This window comes from Anser anser (assembly GCF_964211835.1).
Source record: "Anser anser genome assembly, chromosome: Z".
NCBI classification, from domain to species: domain Eukaryota; kingdom Metazoa; phylum Chordata; class Aves; order Anseriformes; family Anatidae; genus Anser; species Anser anser.
The window spans coordinates 69,847,743-69,871,987 of NC_139723.1; the positions used below are offsets into that span (position 1 = coordinate 69,847,743).

A 24,245-nucleotide genomic window follows, 5' to 3' on the forward strand; every position below is an offset into this window, starting at 1 on the left:
TTTCCATGTTGAAAATTAACTGTATCCAAGATCAACAAAATACTTTTGAAAGTAGCTTTCTAGATACTGAAATTTGGTTTCAGGTAGATACAGTGTTGGGGCAGTGTACTGCTATAAAATGGGAAGTCGATGCATCGTTTTGGATACTCCTGTTAGCCATTCCATTGGAATAAAGTACTCACATATGAATTTTATTATCATAAAAATATTAAAACAAAGCATTTGTCGGTCTAGCCTAAAGTTATGTTACATAATTTATATTTAGGCACTTTAACAAATGGCGTGATGTTTCAGTGATGTTGAAGTCCTGAAACCCTAATCTTTGCAAGTTCTCAACACCTCTGAAAACTGGCCAGTGCTCAAGGATCTGGTTTAGGAACCTAACTGTAGGGATCTCATTTGAATAAACTGGCCTAAATTCATTGCTGATAATTTTTGGCATTACATATTTGTGAAATGTATCAATCATGACATTGTGCTTTTGACATTCCAGGATATCACCTTCCTTCTGCAGCTTCTTCTGCAGTGTCTGTGAAAGACATTCTTCATGGAACTTAATACCAAACATGGAGGGCAAAAAATGGGCTGTCAGGAGGCCAGTGCATGCAGATACTTGTGGGACAAGGGAAAAGAGCAAGATTCAATAAGGATTCTTTCAGGAAGCAGCAGTTTATATTTCTTAAGGCATGTCCTGTGAGGAGATGCCTTAAATGGATGATGATTCTTCCTTCCATTTTAAGTTTGATACAATAAAGCTCTTTTTAGAAATGATAATGGTCCCATAAATGATAATGGTCCTACCTCTGTTCCGTAAAGCTCTTCAACGTGTTTTTAAACACTCAATAGTTAGTAATTTGATCTCCTTCTGTGATAAGGTCACCCTCTTGGTGGATGAAGGGAAGGTGGTGGACGTAATCCTTCTGAGTTTTAGTAAGGCCTTTGATACTGTCCCTCACAGCATTCTTCTGGACAACCATGAGATAAGCAGGTTTACTCTATGCTGGGTGATAAACTGGTTCAACAGCAGAGCTCAAAGAGTTGTAGTGAGTGGGGCTACATCTGGTTGGTGGCCCATCACTGTCAGTGTTGCCCAGGCTCAATTCTAGGGCCAGTCCTGTTCATTTTTATCGATAATCTGGATGCAGCAACTGAATACATCATCATCAGTTTTGGTGATGGTACTAAACTAGGAAGTGCTGTTGGCTGTCTGGAGGGATGAGAGATCCATTGTAGAGGGACATAGATACCCTGAATGTCGGACACAGGCACAATGTGGGAGACAAGTGGCTGGGGAGCAGCTCAGCGGAAAGGGATCCGCAGGTACTGGTCAACAGCAGGCTCCATGTGAGCCAGCAGCATGCCCTGGCAGACAAGGGGGGCAAATTGCATTTTGGGGTTCGTTAACCACAGTATAGCCCGCCGGTCAGAAGAGGTGATCCTCCCAGTGTATTTGGTGCTGGCGTGGCCTCACTTTGAATATGGTGTGCAGCTCTGGGCTCCACAATATAGTGAGGATGACAGGGTCCTTGAAAGCATCCAGGGGAGGGCAACAAACGCGTTAACAGGGCTGGAAGGCATGTCCTGTGAGGAGAGGCTGAGGACACTTGGGTTGTCCAGTATGGAGAAGAGGAAGCTCAGTAACAGCCTCATTGCTCGCTGCGACTTCCTGAGGAGGGGAGGTGGAGAGGGAGGTGCTGGTCTCTGCTCCCTGGGAACTGATGGCAGGATGCTACAGAATGGCACAAAGCTACACCAGGAGAGGTGCAGACTGGATATTATGAAAAATTTCTTTACTGTGAGGGTGGTCAAACACTGGAACAGGCTTCCAAGAGAGGTGGCTGATGCCCCATGCCTGTCAGTGTTCAAGGGGCACCAATATGCTTTAACTTCTAGATAGCCCTGAAGTGGTCAGGAGGTCAGACTTGATGATTTTTATAGGACTTTTTCAGCTGAACTCTTCTATAGGACTGTTTAAATACTTGAAATTCAGTATGTGCTTAGAAGTCATACTGAATGTGGGAATTTTACATAGTGTTTTATTTAATCCTGGTCTTTGCTGATGCTCCTTGGTGTAATGGGAAATGTAAGATCTTTGGAGGAAGGAGAAGCAAGGATGTGTGAGGCAGAGCACAAAGAATATGGTTAAAGTGAACTAATGCTTCTCTATTTGAGTGTTTTGCTGTAGAATCTTTGTTTAATGCTTAATAAATCTGTGAAATCTGATGTTTTGTTTTGCTTTTGTGGTTCTTTATTCTGTGTTTTTCCAGTTCTCTTTTCTTGATACCCAACTGGAGAGAACTTTTTCATGTTAAATGTTGCCAATCAAAGACTCCATATAGGCACTTTGTTTGAATCTGGAAAGTGCTATAAAATGCTAACAACTTTGACAAATCAGACAATTAATGTCTGGAGCTCGGCATAAGTATGAAATTTTGGCTTTCATGTCTGTAGCACAGTTTTTTAAGATAGTTGCTTTGTTCATTTCACAGGTGGTACTCTTTCCATAGTTTCTTTGTATGTTTATCTGTTTCTTTTCCATACAAAACAAACAAACAAACCAAAAAAAACAACCAAACAAGGAAACAAACAAACAAAAAATACAAGTTAACTGAACTCTTAATAAAAAAAAAAAAAGTCTCACATAATGAGATTTGGGAGAGTTTCCATCGGGATATTCCCATCAGAAAATCCCAGTCTTTTCAGGTAGACATTTCTTTCTTTTCATGTGAAAGCTCTCCCTCCTCAGCTAGGAGCTCTTGCACTCAGCCATTTTGTCATTGCACAAGGAGTTTGTAAGCAAGCCTAACCCGGCAGAGCTTCCTGAATGAATGGTTGCAGTGGAACTTGCAGCTGCTCTCAGAGGGAGAAAGGGAGGACGCAGTCTGTGAAAAACTCTTCCTTCATTTTTACAGCAACTTATGGTAGCTGATGTGAAAAAGAGAAAAAGAACAAGTGAAGAAGAGTGAAAGAGACTCAGTACTCTTTTTTTTGGAGTTTTTACTTCGGGCCTTCAAAAGAGAAAATAAACTCCTCTGAGCATGAGTTATGTGACTGCAGAAAGTCATGGAAGGCCAATATGCGGAAATAGTTGCTTGGGCACCACAGTCACTGTCCAGTTTCATTCTGCTGGCTGTGTTGTACTCTTCCTTCCTGTGTTCCTCAGTAGTCCTAGGGTGGACAAGGACCCTTATCCCTAGCAGGAGAAACAGGAATAGCCACTGGTTGCAGCCAACAGATTAGTAACACTAATGTCTTGCTTGGCGCCCATTACCTGAAAGTTTCTCACTTTGTGACCTGTGCTGTTTATCTCATTTGTAAATGCAGTTATTAAACTTCTGTCACCGTTAGCACCAAAGCATTTTTACCTTTGAAATAGGAAGACTGCTGTAGTTCGACAGCCAGGTACCTTGCAGTGTTAAAGGAAAAACAATCCTCTACATCGGAGCAAGAACTTTGTTCTCTGAGATATGACCTCCACTGTACCAGACAAAGAGTTTTTCCCATATTTCCTGACCTCATGTTCAGGTCAGCTAGCAATGCTTCAAGTCTTCATCTTGTTTTTCTTAGTTTACAGATCAGCTTTATGGTATTGCTTTTAAGGAAACACCTGTCAACAGCAAAAGACTGACTAACAGCCAGCAACTTTCAGAGTTTCTGTAAGTACTTCTGTGTTTGGCAATGCTGGAATCCCGTTTAAGAGTTAAAAAGCACCGCTAACAGTAATTTGTCATTTGCTATGGAGTTGTACAGTGTCTTCCCAGACTCTTATTGATTGTTTTTCCTTGATGCAACTGGTCACTTTCCTTCAGTCATTTAGCAGACTTTGCTAACTCTCAAGGAAATAGTGCCCTTGTTTGTTTGTTTGTTTGTTTTTCTAGCCTTCTTTTTCTGATTCTACAGTTAACATCAGTGATGTTTTATTGAAATAAATTTGGTTGTTGCTGCCTTGCTCTGGTGTTCCAAAATTTCTTACTGGCTTTTAAAATAGTTTTGAAAGTAGAGCAACAAAACATTTTTATGCTCCTGTACTTCAATGCATGTATCTCCAACTTGTCTTAATATATGAACTGTAATACAATTAAAGTTTTAATGCAACTGTTGGTCATATTTTTAATTGCAAAAATAAACCATGTTTGTGAGACTACTTACATGTTCATGGTATTGCTTTATATCAGATGCTCTGGATGCATTTTCGATACTCCCATGGTTAGAACAGTAGCAGATGGAGGCTGTGGTGAACCTCTTAAGTTATAGAACATAAAGAACACCAAAGAGAAAGGCACAGTTATTTTACTCGCTTCTTACAGCTGTCTTTCTATGTGAATATTTCATATCTAAGTTCCTTCTGTGTAAAATATCAATAGCAAAGTATCTCTGTCAACTTCAGCTGGTACCTAGCTCTTTTTCAAGAAAATGGTTTTGAAAATATTTGGGGAGTTGTTAGGCTTTTTTTACTGTTCGGTTGATTTCAGTGTTGTCTTTATGTGTGTATTTAGGTAGAGGATGAGGAGAGCATAAGGGAAGTTCAGTATATAGGCATCTTTTTTGCAATATTCTTTTGCTAGTTGTCAATAATTTCTACTACATAGTAAGTAGGAAACAAAAAGGAAGCATACGTTGTAATTTCATTTAAGTTCTTCTGCTTTGGAGTCTATTCATTTTCATTATTTAAAGATGTTGTCTAGCAGTTACCACTCCTGTTATCTGTATCATTCTTATTATCTGCTTGTGAGGTCAACATAAATATGTGGATGCTTTTCTGACCTAGAATTACTTGATCAACTTGCTAAATAATCAATGCTTTAGCACAGCAAGGTGCTAGAACTCCAGGTTTTGGAAATATATTTGTTTTAAGAAGTACTCAAGAAATGCAAAGAAAATATGTTTATGTGATACGACTGGTTTGTTTAGTGTAGCTTGATGAAGCATCATTTAAAGAAACATTAACAGAAAACATTACTCTTTCCCAGTTGTCCATAGTTAAACTGAATTAACATCTGTTTTCATTGAACATCCCAAAGTTTCATTTTGGGCTGCTAAAAAGCATTTGTTTTTCATAGCTGCCTATCAGAACATACTTAAATGCTTTGAAAGTAGGATTTGCAGAGTGGCCTGAAGATGGGTGCATTGATTCTGTGTATGAAAGAAGCAGGTTGGCCCGGCTGACTTCTTTTGACCCATAAGGATCCTGAGTCACCACAATCTGTTCTGTGGGAGATGGAAGGCAGTATGACCTGGCTCTTGGACACGTTTTCAGCAGTCGTGAAAAAACAGCCTGTGGGCTAAGTGATGCTATGGTTCTCCATGCTATTCCTGTTCTTGTGGGCTGCAGTGCTGCAGCAGATGGTTCTTGTCCAGTTGGGTGGATTTGAAAGATCAGAGCAAGGTAAGCACAGGACAGGCACTTGGTTGAGGGGGAGAGGAAAGGGATGAAGAGGGGTAAACAGGCCATGTTTATTTTCTCATTTTTCTTTGATTTTTTGCCTTTCTATCTTTAAATTCTGTATAAGTATATATAAATATCTTAACAAGTAAACAGTAAGACCACTTTGGTGGGGGAGGTGGACAACAAAAACTTAGTGTCAATGTTTCCAATACTCAACGAATGTTCTGACATTCTGTTTGTATTTATTTGGAGAATTTTCAGCTATTTTCATAAACTCTTTGTCTACGAGCTTCTCAAATGCATTAATAGCTAAAATGAATTAATATTAGCTTTTTAATATCACAAAAGGTAAATGGGAAAGCCAGAAAAAGAGCCTGGACCTAAAACATCCTTGATTTTTTCCCGTATTTAAATACAAGATTTTCTACATCCATAAAATCTGACTTCTCAGTACTGAAGTGTTTGAGGAAGTATAAAACTTACAAGATACTCTATACTCATTTTATAACATGTTATGAAAAAAGTAGTAATTTTATTCCTGAAACTTGCTATAATATTCTTGACTAATGGTCCAGACATACTTAGAAGTATTACTTTTCGCAGCCACTGACATAGCTTACAGAGTCATAGCTCTCACTTACAGCATTCATCTCGTGGACAGGGCAAATTTCTATGCAAGGAACAGCTATTTTTACCTTGTTTAGACAGAGTCTGGGGAGGGTCGGGGGTTGCGTTTTGAGCTTTGTAGATAGTTTGGGACTTGAGAATTCCAGTTTCCCAGTAGCGTTTGCTATTTAATTATTGTCATTGATAGCCTGGAAGCATTCTGCAATGTTTTGATTCCTTTAGAAAATCTCCAGATTTCAGAGAATATCAACTTGGGAAGTACAGAGAAAAACTATGTTAAGTCTAGTCAGGTTCTTTTTTTTTTTTTTTTTTTTTATTAGCTATAAATACTTGACTGTCTGCAGACTTTTTCACCGCTATGCATCTGACACGAGTCAGTTATATTGTTGTACACATTTAAATGGTCTATTACTAGTCTGCTGCCAGGCACTAATAAAAATATATTAACCCTCTGATCAAATTTTATTATTTTTCTCATTTTCTTTGTAGACAGTTTATGGTTCCACAGGATTCTTTAATTCACAGTCATGATGCACTGTTAATAGGTTTTAGTATCTTGTCTTCCTGGCCCTGTGCCAAGGAGAAGTTTCAGCTATGCTTTGAATAGCTATTGGTGTGGCAAATAAATAGCAATGTGACTCCTAACACAGCTGTAAATGTGGGGTAATAGGACAAAATTTGTTCACCACATTGCAGTTCTTTATATTAAACTTACCCATGAGAATAAGAAATATATTTGCCAACAAAACATCATTTGTATAAATTTGGTCTTACTCTATTTTAACTCCCTTGAAATTTCCATATTCAATCTGATCTGGAAGAGAAAAGAAAATTATCACTCTGTATGTCACAGAGGTGTGAAGAAGTTGAGAGACATAGATAAGAAGGAGTATTTTGTTTATAACTGATATAATTCAATATATATCGGGGAAAAGAGTCAAAAATTCTAAATTTCCATAATTCCAAATTATTGTAATTTAATGCTTCCCACTATTTGATCTAAAGAGAGACAGGTTATGTTTGTCTTAGGAACAAGCCAGCCTTCTACATCCTTTTTCTGTTGTTACCTCCCTTGTCAGTCTAACTTGGCAAGTTAACTGAGTCTGGATGTATTCACTCCTTTACAAGGAATTTACTGAATAGCTAGATGATAAGCCCTTATAATTCCCGATATTTTCCCAAAAAAAGGCATAAAGAAAGCCAAGAAATAGTCACAGGTCCTTACCAACTCAGCTATCTCATTCCTTTTCTGGTGTCACAAGATGTGGCAGATACAGGTGCTGCCAGGGTCAATTCATAACTGAATCTATTTTAGGTTCTTTATGGAGGAGATTATTTCTGTGTAGAAATGACAAGTTTCCTGAACTTCTCCAAGGCACAGACTCAGAAAACAAGAACAAGTCTGAGCTGGTGTCAGTTCCTAAAAAGAAGTTTTGTTTCTCTTATGGCTAGCCATTGCCTAGCTTATTTCAAAAGGCTTGGAATGAGGATGGGAGGGAAGAACTGGAAAAAATGCATTGCAGTCAGAAGTATGCACTCACCTGAGTGGGACTGCTCACAGCTGACAATCAAACACTTGGTGAAGCAACTTGCCAATTTGAAGATGTTAATCTTAAACTTCAGTTTTCCTTCTGTGAAACTGGGAAAATACTTTTTAGTTCATACGGATATATGATGTTTCTTTCATTGCTCTCTCTAATGTCAAATGGGATTCTTTCAAAAGCCTTGTAGAATCCAACAGTTCTGTTTGAGAATGCTCTTGTGTCTCTATCATAATTTGTATCATTCCTGAGATGATTTATGCCTGCTTAAGTGCAGTCTGAAATATGAAAGGAAGATAGGCCCTTAAATACCAAAGGAAGCAATGTAGCAGCAAATAAACCAATTTTGCTGAACTCATAGTGCTTTCTGCTTATGTTTTTGTTTGTTTGTTTGTTTAAAAAAAAAAAAGAAAGAAAGAAAGAAAGAAAGAAAGAAATTCCAAGATCTGAAATTTAATGTCAGTGAAGCCATGCCTTGAATGTTTTACCTTCTTTTTGATTATGGTATATGATTATAGATATGCTGTTGGCTGAATATTAGATCCTGTAATTGGGTATGACAATGGTAAATGTTGCTATATGGTTTTATTAGCCATGTTTTCAAGGCCTGTCATGATGTTGATTTGCAATTGGTAGTGGTATTATTGAAGTAGCATGAATAATATAGTGATTTGCAATTGGTAGCAGCATTCTTGATCTAGCATGAATAATGTCTCTGCTCACTTTAAAGCCTTTTTTAGGCTAAGGTGGATCTGAAATAATAGTATGGTATTATTTTAACACCTTGGTACAATTTGCAAAAAATATTTTTTTTTGCAGGTCTGGCTTGTGTCTCAAAACAGGCTTTAGGGAATGAGACCTTTCAGGTGACTTCTGAAATGACTAGGAAGCAGCAGAGATGCAAAAGTAGCTCTAAGGGAAGCTTCAGATACAACAGCACCTGCTATCAACCTTTTGCAACTAGCAGTAAAAACAAAACTAATAATGATTGAAACTCTTTCTACTTTTAAGTTCTGTGTCTTTCTGTCTATCTTGGTATGTTCCTAATGGAGCATTTATTTATTTATTTATTTATTTATTTTTACTGCTCATTGCCTTTGTCCTTCACTGTTTTTTTCTCCTGTTCGTGCCACCTGTGGTCTCTATTTTAGAGACTTTATTTTTTTCAGATTTTTTTTTGTTTACCATGTTATTTTCTTCTGAATTAGGTGAAGAGAAAAATTAAAAGACAAATAAAAACACAACTGTGTAGTCCCCTTAGCCCTTTTTCCTTACATTTCATCTATCCATATCTGACTTCTTTTTGATATATGCAACTGGTTCTCCAGGCACCATGAGTTGTGATGGCTTAGTCCTGCAGTGTTCACCTTTCTCCAAGAGCCATGTGGATGATTCTACTGGTGCAGTAAAGTCTGCATAGCAAATGAAGCTGACTAAGCTTATAGACAGCGAATGTTAAAAAAAATAAAATAAAATTGCCCCCTTTACTCCAGCTGGACAGTCACAGTAAAGCAGGTGATCCTTTATCTTTGACTTTGAACTTAAATCAGGAGGGAAGCAACAAGGCTTTCTGGGAAAACCTGATCAAGAAACTGGGCATAACTGTACAGATGCAAGACAGCAATTGTCTGCATGCTATTTAATTATCATATGTAGCAACAACATCTCTGTGCATTTTTTTTTTTGTTCTTTGAAAGCTAATGTTGAAAAATTGGTCTCTTGGTCACTAGGACAGAACAAATCAGACTTTCAAAAAGCCAGAATATAGCAGCATTATTTCAAAATTAATTGTCACATCATTACATGTGGGGTGCTTTTGCACTGCAGACAAGTCTGAAAAATGGAGCACTCCTAAAGATGCAGATGCACAGTCACACTAGCGCTCTGTCAAGCATCTGAGATATACATGACTAAAGTATGAGTTTCAGAAGCACAGGCTCCACTCGGGTGCCTGGTTCCTGTTGCAGGTTGACAGTAATTATCAGCTGGCCTAACTGCTAACCTGCCGTTACGATCTATGCCTTCATTGTTAATTTTGAATGAAGTCAATAAAAGCGGAGGTTTGTCTGATCACCTCAGCACCTGAGTCCACTGAGAAGGTTGGTTGGGTCTGCCAGGTAATACTCTGCCCTTAGCAGTAGTAACATAGAGTACTTAATGAACTGCAGTGTCCTAAACGTCATGGGAGAGCACTGCTGTCCAGAATCTTTCCCATCTGTTAACTTGGAAATCAGTTGTAGAGAACAACCCACTGCTAGTTGGTCCAGAGGGACCAATTTCTTGTCTACGGTTCTATAGTTTCAAAAAACATTCTATTTGTGCTGGCCTAATGAATTTGATAAATTGTCTCTATTACATGGATTTTTAATAGCAAATTTGCTCTAATAATTTTTTGATCAGTTGATGAAAATTAAATGATCAATTTGAGATTGATTTTATTTTGGTAAACAGACTGTTTGCTAACCAGAAATTCAGCATATTCCTAATACAGGTAGGTATATGATGAATTTCTTATGCTTTTTGCTTTGTTTTCAAATGTATTAATTTTAAATTCTTTTTCTACATGGTGGTATCAGGATTATGCTGATGAAGTGATTGTTGGAAGTAATAAAAATCTGACTAACCTCTAACCATCAGCAAAACCACAATTTAATCATATAATGGTGAAAAGCTGTTATGACTATGGTAAAAAATAAAAATAAAAAATGAAGCAGTGGCATTTCAGAATGCATGCTATCATGCTATTACCACTGAAGTTTAGTAGATAATTCTGATATTGTTGTGCTGTAAATCATCTGCTCTGTGAAGGTTGCTCAGGGACAGAGATAGTCTATGTTGTTTTGAAACAGTTATTTACCCCCATAATTACTGTAATTGGAAGCAGTACTTAGGAAGCAGCTTAAGCATAAAGCTGTAGGTTAGTTTTCCAAAGCAAGTCTCGTCTTTCTCCTTTGAACTGTGTTTTTTAGAATTAGTGGAAACCTCCTTGCCAACACTGAATTAACACACTCGTGCAAAATGCTTGTTCCATATCTTTTTAACTGTGGTCCTGCCTTCAGGAGTAGATATGTTTTAATTGCCTTACTTGTATACGGAAACACAGTAGTTCAGGATTTTTTTAATGTACAACTGATATTAGAACTCTGTGAAATTGAGTAGCTTACGGTGGGTTGTAATCTCTTTTATAGTACAAGGTTAGCAGCAAATACCCTTTTATTGTAAACAGTGACAATGGATTTTAGTTTTCAGTTTGCCACCTTGTTGATTCTGTTTGCTTTCACCCTGACTTTTCTGCTGTTAGTAGTTGGCTGTCAGCATGGTTCTACGTTGCTGATGGTTTTCAAATCATCTGAGGAAAAACAGCATGTTTTGCTTCATTTAGATGTGAGGAATCATAGTATATGCACATTGACAATGAATTCAAGATATTAAAGTCTGTATGACAAATACAAAGCTTTTCGCCTGTGCAGAAAGTTACCTGCTGTCAGGTAGGACAGACATGTAAAAAACATTCAAATATGACCAACCTGGCTAAACCATTGACAGAGAATTTAAAGTGTTTTCTGAAATTAACTGTTGTACTGGATAGCCAGTGAGCTTGAGGCATCCCCAGGTGGACTTGGAAGCATCCAAACCAAATATGAAAAGGAGAGTTAGTTTCCAAAATAAATTATTAAGAGTAGACATTTGTAGTAGACAAAGCCAAATATGTTTTCCCTCTTCTGCTTTTATATCAAGAGATGATGGAAGTTACTTAGTTTATACTGAAAATATTGGAATGTGATAGTCGGGCAGAGTTGTCACACCTGTGTTATGCTTTCCTGGTAGTCTAGACATTCCAGCCTCTGTTCATTCCTGTGGATCTGAATCCATCACCTGTGCTTAATACTTACGTCTGTTGAAAAAAGTAAATACTCCTCCAAACGGTGTGTCATGTACATACTCTTCTAACTTCAAACAGGCCCTTAATTCTCTTGTGTTATATGAAGTATATTGGTGTCAAGATAGAAAGATTACTTACAAGGACCCAGGTGTTCATTTTCTGAGATTTTTTTTTAGACCTACCCTTACCTCTCCTGCTGTTTTCGCTATACTGGAGTGAGGAAGTGTGTATTTGTAACTATGGTACTGCAACCTGTTTGAACATACCTGCAAAAGATGCTATTCAACTTGCTTTAATGAACGTCCATTTTTATGTCCTTGCTTGTTGCAATATGATTTGGAATAGCTGACTCAGTTTTCTTCTCTTGAAAATGGATCTCAACATCATTTTCAGAATGATAAATGTATTCTTTGTACTGGAGATACTGTTACCATAGTCCACTCCTCTTTTCAGTACCTCAGTCATCTGTCATCTTTCCAAAGCTTCAAATCCCTCAAGATAGTACAATTCTCATTGGATGTGAGAAGAGTGCAGTCTCACTGAGATTGACCTGATCAGGAAAACTCCTGTCTTCTTTTCTTCTCCTCCCCTTTCACCCAAAATGACTCCTTCAGGAAACATCCAATCCTTCTGTAGCCCAGTGGATCAAAGTGCTGTATTGTTGGATCTTAATCACATATGAATGGTTCCAGAAGGGATCAGAGCTCTCTTTGTTCATTAGAGGCTTCTAGGCCAAAACCAGTGCCAGCAGCCATAAAGGAAATATGTAAACCTCTATTCGGTCATTCAGTGAACCATGTCACTCTAGGCTTGACCTCCACTTCTTTGCAAAAACTTCCTCCTGCAGGAAGGTGGCCTAGATCATGCTCCTAAAATATATTAATGCTAGCAATTGTATGGGAAGGCAATTTTTTTTCCTTCTGTTTGATGTCCCTCTACTAATTTTTCTCCCCACAGTTTCCTGATTCAGAATATCTCCAGCTGGAAGTACAAACTAGGACTCGAAATGTTCCAGGTTTATCTGTATCAGGAACAGTCATTGCCTGTATCACTGCAGTACCACACAGTCTTGCAATTTGTAGTGTTTAAATAAAATAAAATTAATCCCATAAACTGTTGTTAGCTGGGAGATGTGGCGTCACCCTCTTCTCTCCCTTCTGGTTTTGGAAGAGTGCCTGTTGTGAAGTTAGTAGTGTGTAGCCAAGCCCAGTCCACTACAGGGATATCTGAACAGTAGCTATTTCTACCAGTAAAAAAAAAAAAAAAAAAAAGCCTTAAAATATATTTGAATGGGCAATGAGTACTAAAGTATTACTGTTCACCCACAAAGAATACTTAGTACTTATTTAGAAAGACTCTAAAATCTTTTTGAATCATGCACTTCCCAAACAATTTTATTATTTCTAGCAGACAGCTCCTGATTTACTCTCTCTCCCTTATCCTTAATTTTCCATGCAATTGTTCACTTGTACTTATTGTTCAGATTGTACAAGTGATTACAAATGTACCTGAGTCTTCTACACACAAGTATGTGCCAATATCAAAGTATAAGACCCCAGATATTTTTATCTTCCTTTAAAATGAGTTTCTGTTGAACTGGATGCATATGTATCTCCACTAATTGGGATCAGTGATAGGAAGGTGAACTGTTTGTGATTTGAAATTTATTTGATCGAGTGTTTTTACTTCTTTATAGCCCGTCAAGTTGTTGGGAGTGCTTAATGAGGCTAAGCAATACTGGAAATTACATTAACAAGACATGACTCTGTATTTCTCCTTCAGCTGGACATTTTTGTGCAGCCATTTTAATGATAATGTCCCTTTTTCTTTCTATATGATATAAATTGAGATGTTCTTCTAGCCTGTATATTTACATGGGTAGTTAGATGTATCCAGTATAGCCGAAGTGCAATTCTGCATCTTTCTCATACTTTTGTATCAAGCATGTGTGAAATGCGTAATTGATATTAAACTTACTGCTATCTCTGGTAGTAGTGAAAGGAACATAAAGAATGAGAAGTTCACATGTTAACCTCTGATATAAATGGAATATACAAATCCTACTGGAAATGTTAAGGTGTTGCATGTGTTTTGTATAAAATAAGCAGAAGTGTTCTTGCTTCCCCAAGAAAAGCTGTAGATCCAATTAGACCCCTAACCTCTGGAGTTTTTGGTAGGATCCAGTTGTACTTGTTTGTCCTGCATTTGCCTTTAATCTAAACACAGTTGATACCTTATGTTTACTGATAGCCTGTTAATGCATAATAACTCTTTTCAAGGGAACAAATGAGCCATTTTTTGTTTCCTGAGATGAATGTCCCTGTTTCACCTTGATTTTCTGACTGTTGTCATCTCAAGTCAACTTGCAGATTTCTAGCTGGCAAATATCAATTTGATACACTAGCAGTTGGATTGGTTTGTTTGTTTGTTTGTTTTTCTTTTAATAAAATCATTTTTATTGTGATGCTTCAGACATCCATAGAAACAGGATGTCTTATTTCATGTAAGCCATCTGAAGCCATTTTATGAGGTTGATGTCTTCACACCTCTCTTTATTTCACCTCTCCAATTCCTTCCACACTGCTTGTGGCCTGACTGACATGTTGATGACACTGTCCTTTCTATTAATCTGTCTACAACTGGGTTTATAAAACAGCATGGCGGGTGGCACTCTTTGCTGGATATTGAGTAAACTGCTGTATGATGTGCAAATACTTTATTCAGTCTGAGAATTTGATTCTTCTCCAAAACTGCTGTTCAGTAGGCAGCATAGTATCTTTTCCAGTTTTTCTGGGCCAGTGTATAAAACACTACATTTGTTGTACTGATTTTCAAAAAACTATTTTTACCGTTTTGTCTCATAACAAGGTCATTTCTTGTTTTGAGAGGACAATTGGAAATGTTCCATTAGCAAGATTTCAAATTTTAACTAGTACCAAGTAGACTTTCCTTTTTGGTTTTAAGTGACCAAGCATCTGTGAACTATTAGCAACATACCATTGGCACATTGATTCATAATAAAACAATAGTAACCTTTTTTGGTTATGGGAGCAAACATAAGACACTACTTTGCAAACTCTAATCTGTTCAGTAACCCTGGCTTGCTATGTCTGTATTTATATGGCCATGCTAAATATTCAGATCTAAAAAATGTTATTGAAGAACATATTGCTAGCAGTGTTTTTTTATTTGTCTGTTTATACATATAAATATATATATGTGTTTATATACATATATATATATATATATTCAGCTCCAGGACCTTCTTCCAGTGGTTAGTTCTTTTTCTTTGAAGTCTGGATCACTGAAAAGTTAAGCAGCTGAGTGCCTGAGCTGGAGATTGAGGAATATTCAGTGGTCTGTTGCTAGTTATCCACTTTTTATGCCACCAGCTGCCAAAAGGCATAACAGAATTGTAATACTAAAACCAGTTGTAAAACCACAATATAGTACTACTTTCAGAAAAATAGCAATTCAGATGTATTTTTGGTGCTTATAGCTGAAAGATGTTCTATCTGTTGTGGGATAACACTAGATACTGTACCATACATCTTAGCATTGAAATGGCAGAATAGTTTAATTGCATTAAACCTTTCAATTACCTCCCTACAAATGACTGTTTGTTCTTGATGAGTTTCTCATTCAAGTGACACTCAACCTCATAAAGTAGTAAACTCATACTAAAACATATGCTTTATAATGGTAGATTTTTCCCCTTTTTCAGTTCACACAGTTAACTTGTATCAAGTTTAAAAATAATGCTTTAAAAGAATCAATTTCATGGTGAATGCATCTAGTCAAACAAGTCATTTAAACAACATCTTACTCGTGTGTAGCAGACCGTTTTACAAGTAACTGAGAGTTTTACAAGCCTGTGTTTCAGACAGGATAATTGGTTGTTTCTTATATGTGAGTTTAGCATTTAAACTCATTAACTTAAATATACAGAACCTTTCTCGGTTGGTATGGAAGTGCTTCGCTACATTCTTTTTAGCTGTATTCATATCAATAGTTCATTATTAGGAAGTGGTGAAATGGTGCAAATTTCAAGTACGTTCTCAAAAAGCCAATAATGCATTATGAGCTTTTGCATTGCTGCTAGTGGTCAGCAATCATCATATGGTGATATCTAATGTAAAGGAAACTCAGTAATTGTAAACATGCAGGATTGAGACTTTCAGTGAGCACCAACTCCCCCAAATTTAAAAAATTGATTATACCTTCATTAGACAACAGTTTTGAATAGGTAAGGTATTTTGTCAGGGGAATGGAAGGGAGAGTGCTTAGAAAAATCTGTTGCTTGAAAATATTTTAATCAACTGGCATTAATCTTCCCATCTGCTTAAAAATTTATGTCATCCGTATATTTGCTTTATACAATTTTGTTTACAGTGAGAAACTTACCCAAGGTGTAATGCTAGGACCTGTTGACAAAACTGGACATCAAATTCAGACGCAGAGGGAAGAAGCTGACTTGTCAGCCCACAGAATCCATGCTTTCCTCCTCTTTTCCCACTCTGCTGGAATCACTTGACATGTGCCTGCTTTTTTTTTGCTTTTTTTTTTTGCTTTTTTTTTTTGTATCTTTTATACTATCATGAAAATTGAGGCATCACCATGACATAATCTTCCGGCCTTCAGATGCTTTTCTTTGGAAGAAACTTGGCTGTTTAGTGACACTACAGAGGAAACTTCATAGTCACAGGCATACAAGGGCAATCCTTAATTCATTTCATCACAATAACAATAGCTTTATTGATCCCATTTTAAGTATCATCAATATTATTATCAGTAGCCATCATTCAAGAAGGCCATAAGTTTTATATATGTTGTGTGTCTGCCCTAGAATTTGAGCATTCATTGGAGAGCAATGTGGTTATGTAGTTTCTCTGGGTATGTTTTTTTGTTGCTGCTTTGTTTGTTTGTTTTTAATGTAAAGGTTGATACTCTGCCTGAGATATCAATGTATCTTTCTTTTATGTATATGAAAATCTTGATCTACTGCCTATTATTTCTTCTTTTTCCTTGAAGTGTGGGTCAGGATAAGGTAGGGCAAGTGGTGTCTTGATGCACTTAGTGAAGAATATTAATTACTCTTTTTCTTGTCCCTTCCCATGGGACCTTTTCACCAATAGACTTCTCAAACAGGTAGAACTCCCTACTACAACCTACGATAATGGAAGGAGAGATTACCTGTCACCTTAAAGTTTGAAAGCCAGAAGGAAGCTGGAGACCCATACAGTTCTTCAGCATCTCTTTGAAAATTCACTCATTTTCTCAAATGCTTTTGGTCATCCCTAGCTTTTCCAGTATCATCTGCAGACCTCCACAGTTGTTCAGTGTTATTGCCTCCCAACACTGGAAACAGCTCCATTATGTGGTTAAAAAAATCCTCTCTCAGTGTAAAGTGCTCCTTTTTTGTCCTATCTGTAATTCTTTGTGCACTTACTAACATTTTAGAGGTAGTGGCAAATTGGTTGTGCACATGGGTGTTCTCTATATCCCTGTGTACAGGACTGTTTCTGAATCGAGTCGTGTAATCTTACTCTTTATATCCCTGTGCTTTATGCAGGGATCTGAAAGCTGTGAAAGGCTTTACTCAAGCAAGGCATGAAGTCAGAGCGTGAGAGGGTTTTGCCATATTCCTAAATGGAGAGTCATTTAATATCAAGAAAGGGAGATGAGTCTGGAGCAGCTGGAATACCTGGTTTAGAGCAGTGACTTCATTCCAAAATGGATTTATTTTGCATTTTCTGCTTTTGGACCAGAAATGGTTAGATGCAGGTAGTTATAAGCGTGTTAAAACACATGGCACTGTGCAGACTGCATAATAGACACTCTCACCAGCAAAGGACCTGAAAGGAGCTTGAAACTATTCTGCATTTATCCAGTCTGCTCTATAACTGAGAAAGAACAAGTGAAATAGGCAGGACCACTGTCTGAACCTATGTGCATGAGTACATATTGTAGAACCACAACCACTGCTGAATAAATGGTTTTTCTTTGTGTTCCCACTGGTTGTTGGCTTGGAATGGTTTCAGCAGTGTGAATGTGGGGAACCAACCACAGAGCCCTTAGAAACTCTGTTCTTTGCTGTTGATACAAGAATACATGTCCATACAGTGTTTTGGTGCTTTGCAGACATGGGCACAGAATACAGATGTTATTTATTCAAGTACTAGATGTATATACATGTTCAGGCAGACGCAGATGAATCATCACATATGTATCTCTCCAGAAAATACTGCTTAACTGTTATCTGAACAGAAAACATGCCATTTGCAGAAGGGATGTCATAATAAGGACTGATCGTTGGACTTCTGATTATTCTAAAGGGTTTTTTTGACATTCAATGACACAGGTAAACTTTTTCTTTGGGCAGAGGGAGGGCGTAAAAACTCAGCGCTTGAGTGCCTGTGGCTCAGGTTTTGTTACTAGTTGAAGCCACAGTCTGTATTTAAAACTAGTATATTTTGCTGCTGAAATCACCACGCTCTGTTGTTAGTGTTATTGTCTGAAGTGAACCGTGAATATCTACAGTCTATTCAAAACAAAATTAAACAAATTCTATAAAATCTGTGAAAGGCTAACAGATATGTGGTTAAAGGTCTTGAGTGTTGAATTTCTACTAGCTATTTGTGTTTCTAGAGTTATTTAACTGACGATGTAATAAAGCTGTGAAGTTAGAGGGGAGATGAGTTGTGATATAGTAAAAGCTTTTAATATGTTTCTTTTAAAATTATCTTTGGATATGTTCTGTGTTTTTTAACAGATTTGGGCAGTGTTCTCAATTTAAACCAATTATTTTAAATTTTAATTGATCTTAAATGCAATCAGTTATTTCAGAATATCTTAAGAAAGTGTTAGGATATGCTAAGAATACACTTGTGTAGAAAATTGTCCATATATATAGAAAATCAACATTTCAGTCACTGTGTAATATGTGAAAATATATATATATATATGTGAATTTTAGATGTCCTCCAAAGATCTGACTTTAACCAGGGCTAATTTACAGCCTTACTCTTTCAGATTTTATATTCTAACACTTTAACTGAGACTTCTTGGTGACAAAAGAACTAATGCTGCGTCTCCATTAATGCTAGGCATTGTACAAGCACATAGCTCCCAGTATCTGTTGCAACCCAAAGTACCCAGTGGGTAGTTGACAAAGTAATAGGATCAGTGACCTACAGGATTAGTTGTGAGGCAAAAACATGCAGTCCAATACAGAGAAATTACACATTAATAGTGTGTCTGAAAATCTGGTACTTGATGTCCCCTTTTCTCCTCATTAAGTCTTTGCAATAAATTAAATCATTTTAGCTGTAGATAATAAAGTAAAATGTTGTTCTACTGTGCTTTCAATGCACTTTTTTTTTTTTTGTACAATCCTTTCTTCTCTGTTCTCATTGTTTCACTCATCACTCAAGAATGGATGTTGTGGTTTGAGTTTGGATGTTGTGTGCCCCATTCTTGGTTGCAATCGCAGTACTGTTTGTATGAATCTTCATCTAGAATAGTCTGGTTTTCTCGACAGAGATGTGCTGCTCCTATTCTCATGTTATCTGTGTGTCTCCCAGTTGTAGGAAAAGTAGAGGCTTAGATAAACAGAATATGTTGGGTAAATAAAACATGGAAGGCCAAAGTATGGGTGTATCTTTTTGCTGTTTACCTAGTTCTTTCTATTCCTTTTGAACAAATTAATAAAATGTAACCAAAGAAATCTAATAAGCCATTGTGTGTTGTTGCATGGTAAAGAATTGCATGAAAAGATGCAGACACTGGTAGCTCCTTAAAGCCTATCTTTGCTTTCATCCAAACAAAGTTTCTCATGCAAACCTCAGTAGTGCCTTTGCACCCTCAGCAGTTTTCTGTCCTCATTCTCATCTGCCCTATTGTCATCAACCCATCATACCACGGTTATATGCATCTGTATAAAAAACACCTACACATTTAAAAATAAGCTGCCACTCTCTACATCCTGATACATTACACAATATTTTATTTTATTTTTTTCAGTAAGCACCCCACTGTATTCTTCCAGCTTTCAAACTCACTCCCCTTTCCTTGTCTGACACTTGCATTTGCCAGTACTGCATGCTCTGTTTGGAACAACATGTCTGTGCTGATTTGCCAGGCATCATATTTCTTCATTCAGAACAGTTAGGAATCTTTTTTTAAAATACATTTTTTTAAGCAATTGTTTGCAATCTGAAAAGGGTAGTGTCTTGTGGACACTAAATATAACAAGGATGGAAAAGAGCATCTGTTCCACAAGCCACTGTGTAAAGTATTTTGTGGAATATGTGTAGAAGTGACTGTATTCCTCTCTGTAAAGACTTAGCAGCCAAAATGTCAGCCATGTCTATTAAAAAGCTAAGTACAAGGCACAGCTGGAAGTGTTTCAGGTAGTATTTCGTAAAACAAAATAATAATAATGATAATAATAATAGTTTGGAAAGCTGTACAAATCAGAAATACTAATTTCTAAAGCATCTTCCACTACCCATGAGGATTTGAACAAAAAGTCTTTTGCTGGTTTTGAAATCAAGTCTAGAGAAATTGCTTGCCTTGCCATCACACAGACATGCTGAAGAAGCCAGTCTTGGGTTTTCTTGCGTTGTTGCTTCAGCAGGTCATACTTTAAAAACAAACAAACAAAAAAACAAAAAATAAAACAACACATTAAAAAAAAAAAAACAGTTGCAGAGTGCTGGTTATCATAATACACATTTAATTGATTCATTGCAAATTTTTGACATTGTACTTACAGACTTTGGATCCAGTGGCACATACAGCTCAGCTGACAATAAGATATTTAACTTCAAAGAACTAGAATTTAAGAGCATTTTGATGGCTGATAGTGTTGTTCAATGTCAAACTGGCATTCCTAGAAATAACCCCATGCACAGGTTGCTGAGCAGGTCTGTTTTAGATCCCAGCAGCATTGCCACCGCTTCCCATCAGCTGAGGCACTTTCATTCCCATCCCCACTGGGTTAGAGGTGCTCCATATGGAGTCCATAAAGATGAGCTACAGGTGTTTTATGAGGAGTGCTCACTAGACACGGGTGCATTACACAGACCCTTCTAGACGTGGATGAGGTCACTGTTCTGAAGAAGCATACAGCCAGGCACACGTGAAGTATCATTACATGAGAATATGAAGTGTCTCTATAGAAAGAATAAACATTATGAAACTTCTGCTGACAGTTGTGCAGGTTCAAGGAGCTGTTCTGGTCAGACAAGGGGTTGTTGTTTGCCAAATGAGGTGTCAGATAAAAAGGTTACCAGCAGATTTTTAGGGAAAAGCATGCAAGTGTTCACTTGTACAACACTGGATTGAGCTGGTTGATTTAAGATGAAGTGGCTAAAGATCCTTCTACCCACTCTTATAAATCATTGTATTCACAACAGGATCAGCGAGAAAGCATGTATAGCTGCTCAAGAGGCTGTGCAGTTGCAGTCCAGCACACTAACATAAGCTAGAGTGGATTTCAATTTACTTTTTAGCATCAGTGGTGATTTAAGCAACGGGTTGCACTCTATGGTTAGGAGGTCAACATTTGTGGTTTCTATTTAATTTGCCAGAATTTCCTTTCTTTTGTTTTCTGTTTTCCTTCTTTAGACATGACTTCTTTTACCTCTAATACCATCCTTTTCCTTATTGCAACTGTTGAAAGCTTTTTTTGTTTCTTTTAAAGTCTTCTGTAGTGATATAAATATACTCTGAGCCTCTAATTATGGTATTTTTTTCTATGCCACCTGCAAGCATTTACCTTTTTAGCTGCACAGTTAATTTTCTTTAAGTTACTCATTTTATGTAGTTTCCCTTTTTAAAACTTAATGCTATGTGATGGGCTTTTTTGGCCTTTTCTCTTCTCCAAAGGTATTGAATTTGAACACGTTTGGTCACTGTTACAGGCAGCTCTTCTGTTGTTCGTGGACCCAGCTCTCAAATTTACGTCTCTCTTGTGGGTTTTTCTAAACAGTTGCTCTAAAAGGCAGGCTTTTGTGATGTCTGAAAATGTAACCTCAGCATCACAGCCCAATGAAATATTTACAGTGTCAGTATGGGGAGCTCCATGTCCTACTACTGCTACAGTTCTTGTCCATGCAGATTTGAGATGAATGAACCATTCCTTGTGGCTAATATATGGATTCAGCAAGTTAGGTAATTTTAGTTTAATTCCTACCTCCACCAGTTGTAGGAATGCTTGCTTAATCCTGTAAAAGTCTGAAAAGTTCAGACTAGTGGGGTCACTGACATGACTCTGTAGCTTTTGATTAGTTATAATGTACATACATTATTACAATTCATTATTCCCAGTACAATTGTTCAATAAAGCAGCAATGGATGAAAAAAAAATTATTAAATTCTCCAAATACAGCCTGATAAGTATAAGTGAATGGCTGCATCTTGCATTTGTTTACAACAGATTAGAGTGGGTTGGAAGGCTTTTTGTACTGATGAACTTCAGAATTAAAGTGGGGAATTCAGACGAAAAATAATGCTTTCAAGCAGCTTTTTTCTTCTTCAGTAATAGATACAAATGACTCTGTATTCATATAGTCATACAGTATCTAAGTTTCCCTGGATGTCTTGTGTTGTGAACTGGCTAGATGAGGTTCAGTAATAGAACATATAAAAGCTTTCAGCAGGGACTGGTTAGGCAGCTTACGTAGATCAATTTAGTAACATCAGTTCCACGCTGCTGTGCTAATTTACCCCAGCTGAGGTTCTGGGCATCAATCCTTTTATTGTGTCTTGACTTTTCCAGCACATAGGTTAAGCAACATTTGATAACCATATGCTTAGCGTATTGTGCCAGCAGAATAGGACTTAGAAGGTGGAGTGTGGGAAGAGTGGGAATAATTGCAAACGTGTATTGTTAGATTTTATTGACTTCAGTATGTGGCATAAATACAATGTCAGCTTCTCTATAAAACAAGGCCCCATGTGGAGTCAAGACACACAGTGAAATCCTGTAAAATAGTAGTAAAGGAGTCTTGAAATGATGTGGATTTAATTGATTGTATTTTCTTCTAAGGTTATGTCTTAAAAATTTAGCAGTCCCAAAGTAAACACTTAAAAATGCAAAGCCAGTATGTAAATGCATGTCTGATGTGTCAGACATCTGAAGCGTGTCTGAGTCTTAATGTTTTGCTTCGGCATCCACGAGTAGGCAGAAAGCTTTTCATCAGTTATGCAAGAGAGCAAGACAAAAAGCTTCTCTTAATAACTGCCCCCTTTTGTACTTGTGCTCTTGGAGGAGCTGTAAAATAGTTACTGCTGCTTATCTGGTTATGCAGGGGCTACTGAGATGAGTAGTCAGAAAATTTTAACTTCCTTCAGACATTTTGATGATTAGCATGCATCCTCCTAGGAAATCTGGTAGGGAACAAGTGTGAATGATGGCCATCCAGGCAAAAAGCAGCTACAGAGAGAGGACCAAAAGAAAAGTGGATTGCGAGCTGAGAGCGTGCCGGTGGAAAACCCGACGGTGTAAACAGTGTCGGGCATCCGATTGTGCTGGTCTATTTTTGTGTAGTTTTATCTCTTACATGTAACAAAGGGTTCCTTTTCAAGTCTGAAAACAACTTGTTTTTAGAACTGAATGACATCTTCTGAGTGGGGGGAGAAATCGCAGTACATTGCAGGGAAAAATATTTGTGCCTGCAAACTTCTTCCTGGGAGTTTCAAGATAATAGAGCCTGTTTGCAGAGCTCTGTGCTTTAGTAAAAGTTTAAAGGAAGAAATACAGTAACATACCGCAAAATGTCCCTTGGCTTGTGGAAGATCCTTCTGTGCTACTTTCTGGTTTAGTTACTATTTGTAAGCTGATTGGTGTTATTTTTCCATATTTGCATGAGGGACAAGTCACCTAGCAAATCTTTTGTCTCTGTAGGTGTGAAAAAATAGGTGTTACTTATGAATATAAGCAGTTGTGCCTTTATGCCAATATCAAAATTTCTCATTTCAAAAGCCACCACTTACTAAGCATTTTAATTTAAGCATTCGTTCAGGATGTGTTAATGCAGAGACTCCGAACTGGTCCTAAGGGGTGGAAAATGATGACAACACATCACTGATTTTGTTACATCTTGATTACACACCAAGAAATGGTAAAAAAATAGATTTTAGTCAACAGTGGTCATCCAAATCAAAAATGTCTCTTCAAAAATTGTTTTACTAAATCAGTTCCTGCTGTTTTACTACTGCAATAGAAATTATATCTTGGAGTCTGCAGGCACGGAAATATAGCTTGAAGTCATTGTGGTTTTGTTGGCTAGAAGCTGCCTTGGTAAGCAGTGTTGTATTTGCTCATGAACACACAAGATTCAGTGCAAGTCTGCTTACTGCCATCATTTCCTTTTGTACGCATTCCTAGATGCTTTAATGCTTTTAAACCCAAGTACTCTCATTAAAATGTAATTACCTTTTCCTCATCATTTCCTCACATGGCACAGCATTAATTCAAGAGGATATGTAAATAAGATTGCGGACAGACTTCATTGAACTCAAGGGACTGATGGCAATAGTCTTCCAGTAGAGGGGGTGTGGTGGACATCCTCTGGGTTATGGGTCTGAAATATCTCAAGTTACTCAGCCATATTTGTCAGCTTAACACCAGCGAGCTGCTCCATCAGCTAGCCGCGCTGACACCTTGCTTTGTTATGTTTCTGTGCCTCTTTTACTTTCTCCTCTTGTTCAGCAGTCAAAGAGGCTGTTACTGAGAGGAGCAAGAGCGCTTTCTTACCCTGCTCCCCCAATACTGTGATTGGTGACATTCACTTAATTTATT

At 37.4% G+C, this 24,245-nt stretch overlaps 1 protein-coding gene across 12 annotated transcripts in view; it reads left to right on the forward strand.

Moving 5' to 3' along the window:
• ARL15 (ARF like GTPase 15) overlaps positions 1-24,245 on the forward strand; it is a 216,987-nt gene that overhangs the window by 186,877 nt on the left and 5,865 nt on the right. For 8 of the 12 annotated variants that reach the window (XM_083818307.1, XM_083818308.1, XM_083818313.1 and 5 more), the window contains one exon: positions 3,568-3,656. The exons of 3 other annotated variants lie outside the window; for them this stretch is intronic. In XM_083818307.1, coding sequence (XP_083674433.1) covers positions 3,568-3,656 — 89 coding nt within the window. Of the gene's footprint in view, positions 1-493; positions 3,657-24,245 lie in introns of those variants that run through there. One more of the 12 variants, XM_083818312.1, reaches the window with a different exon arrangement.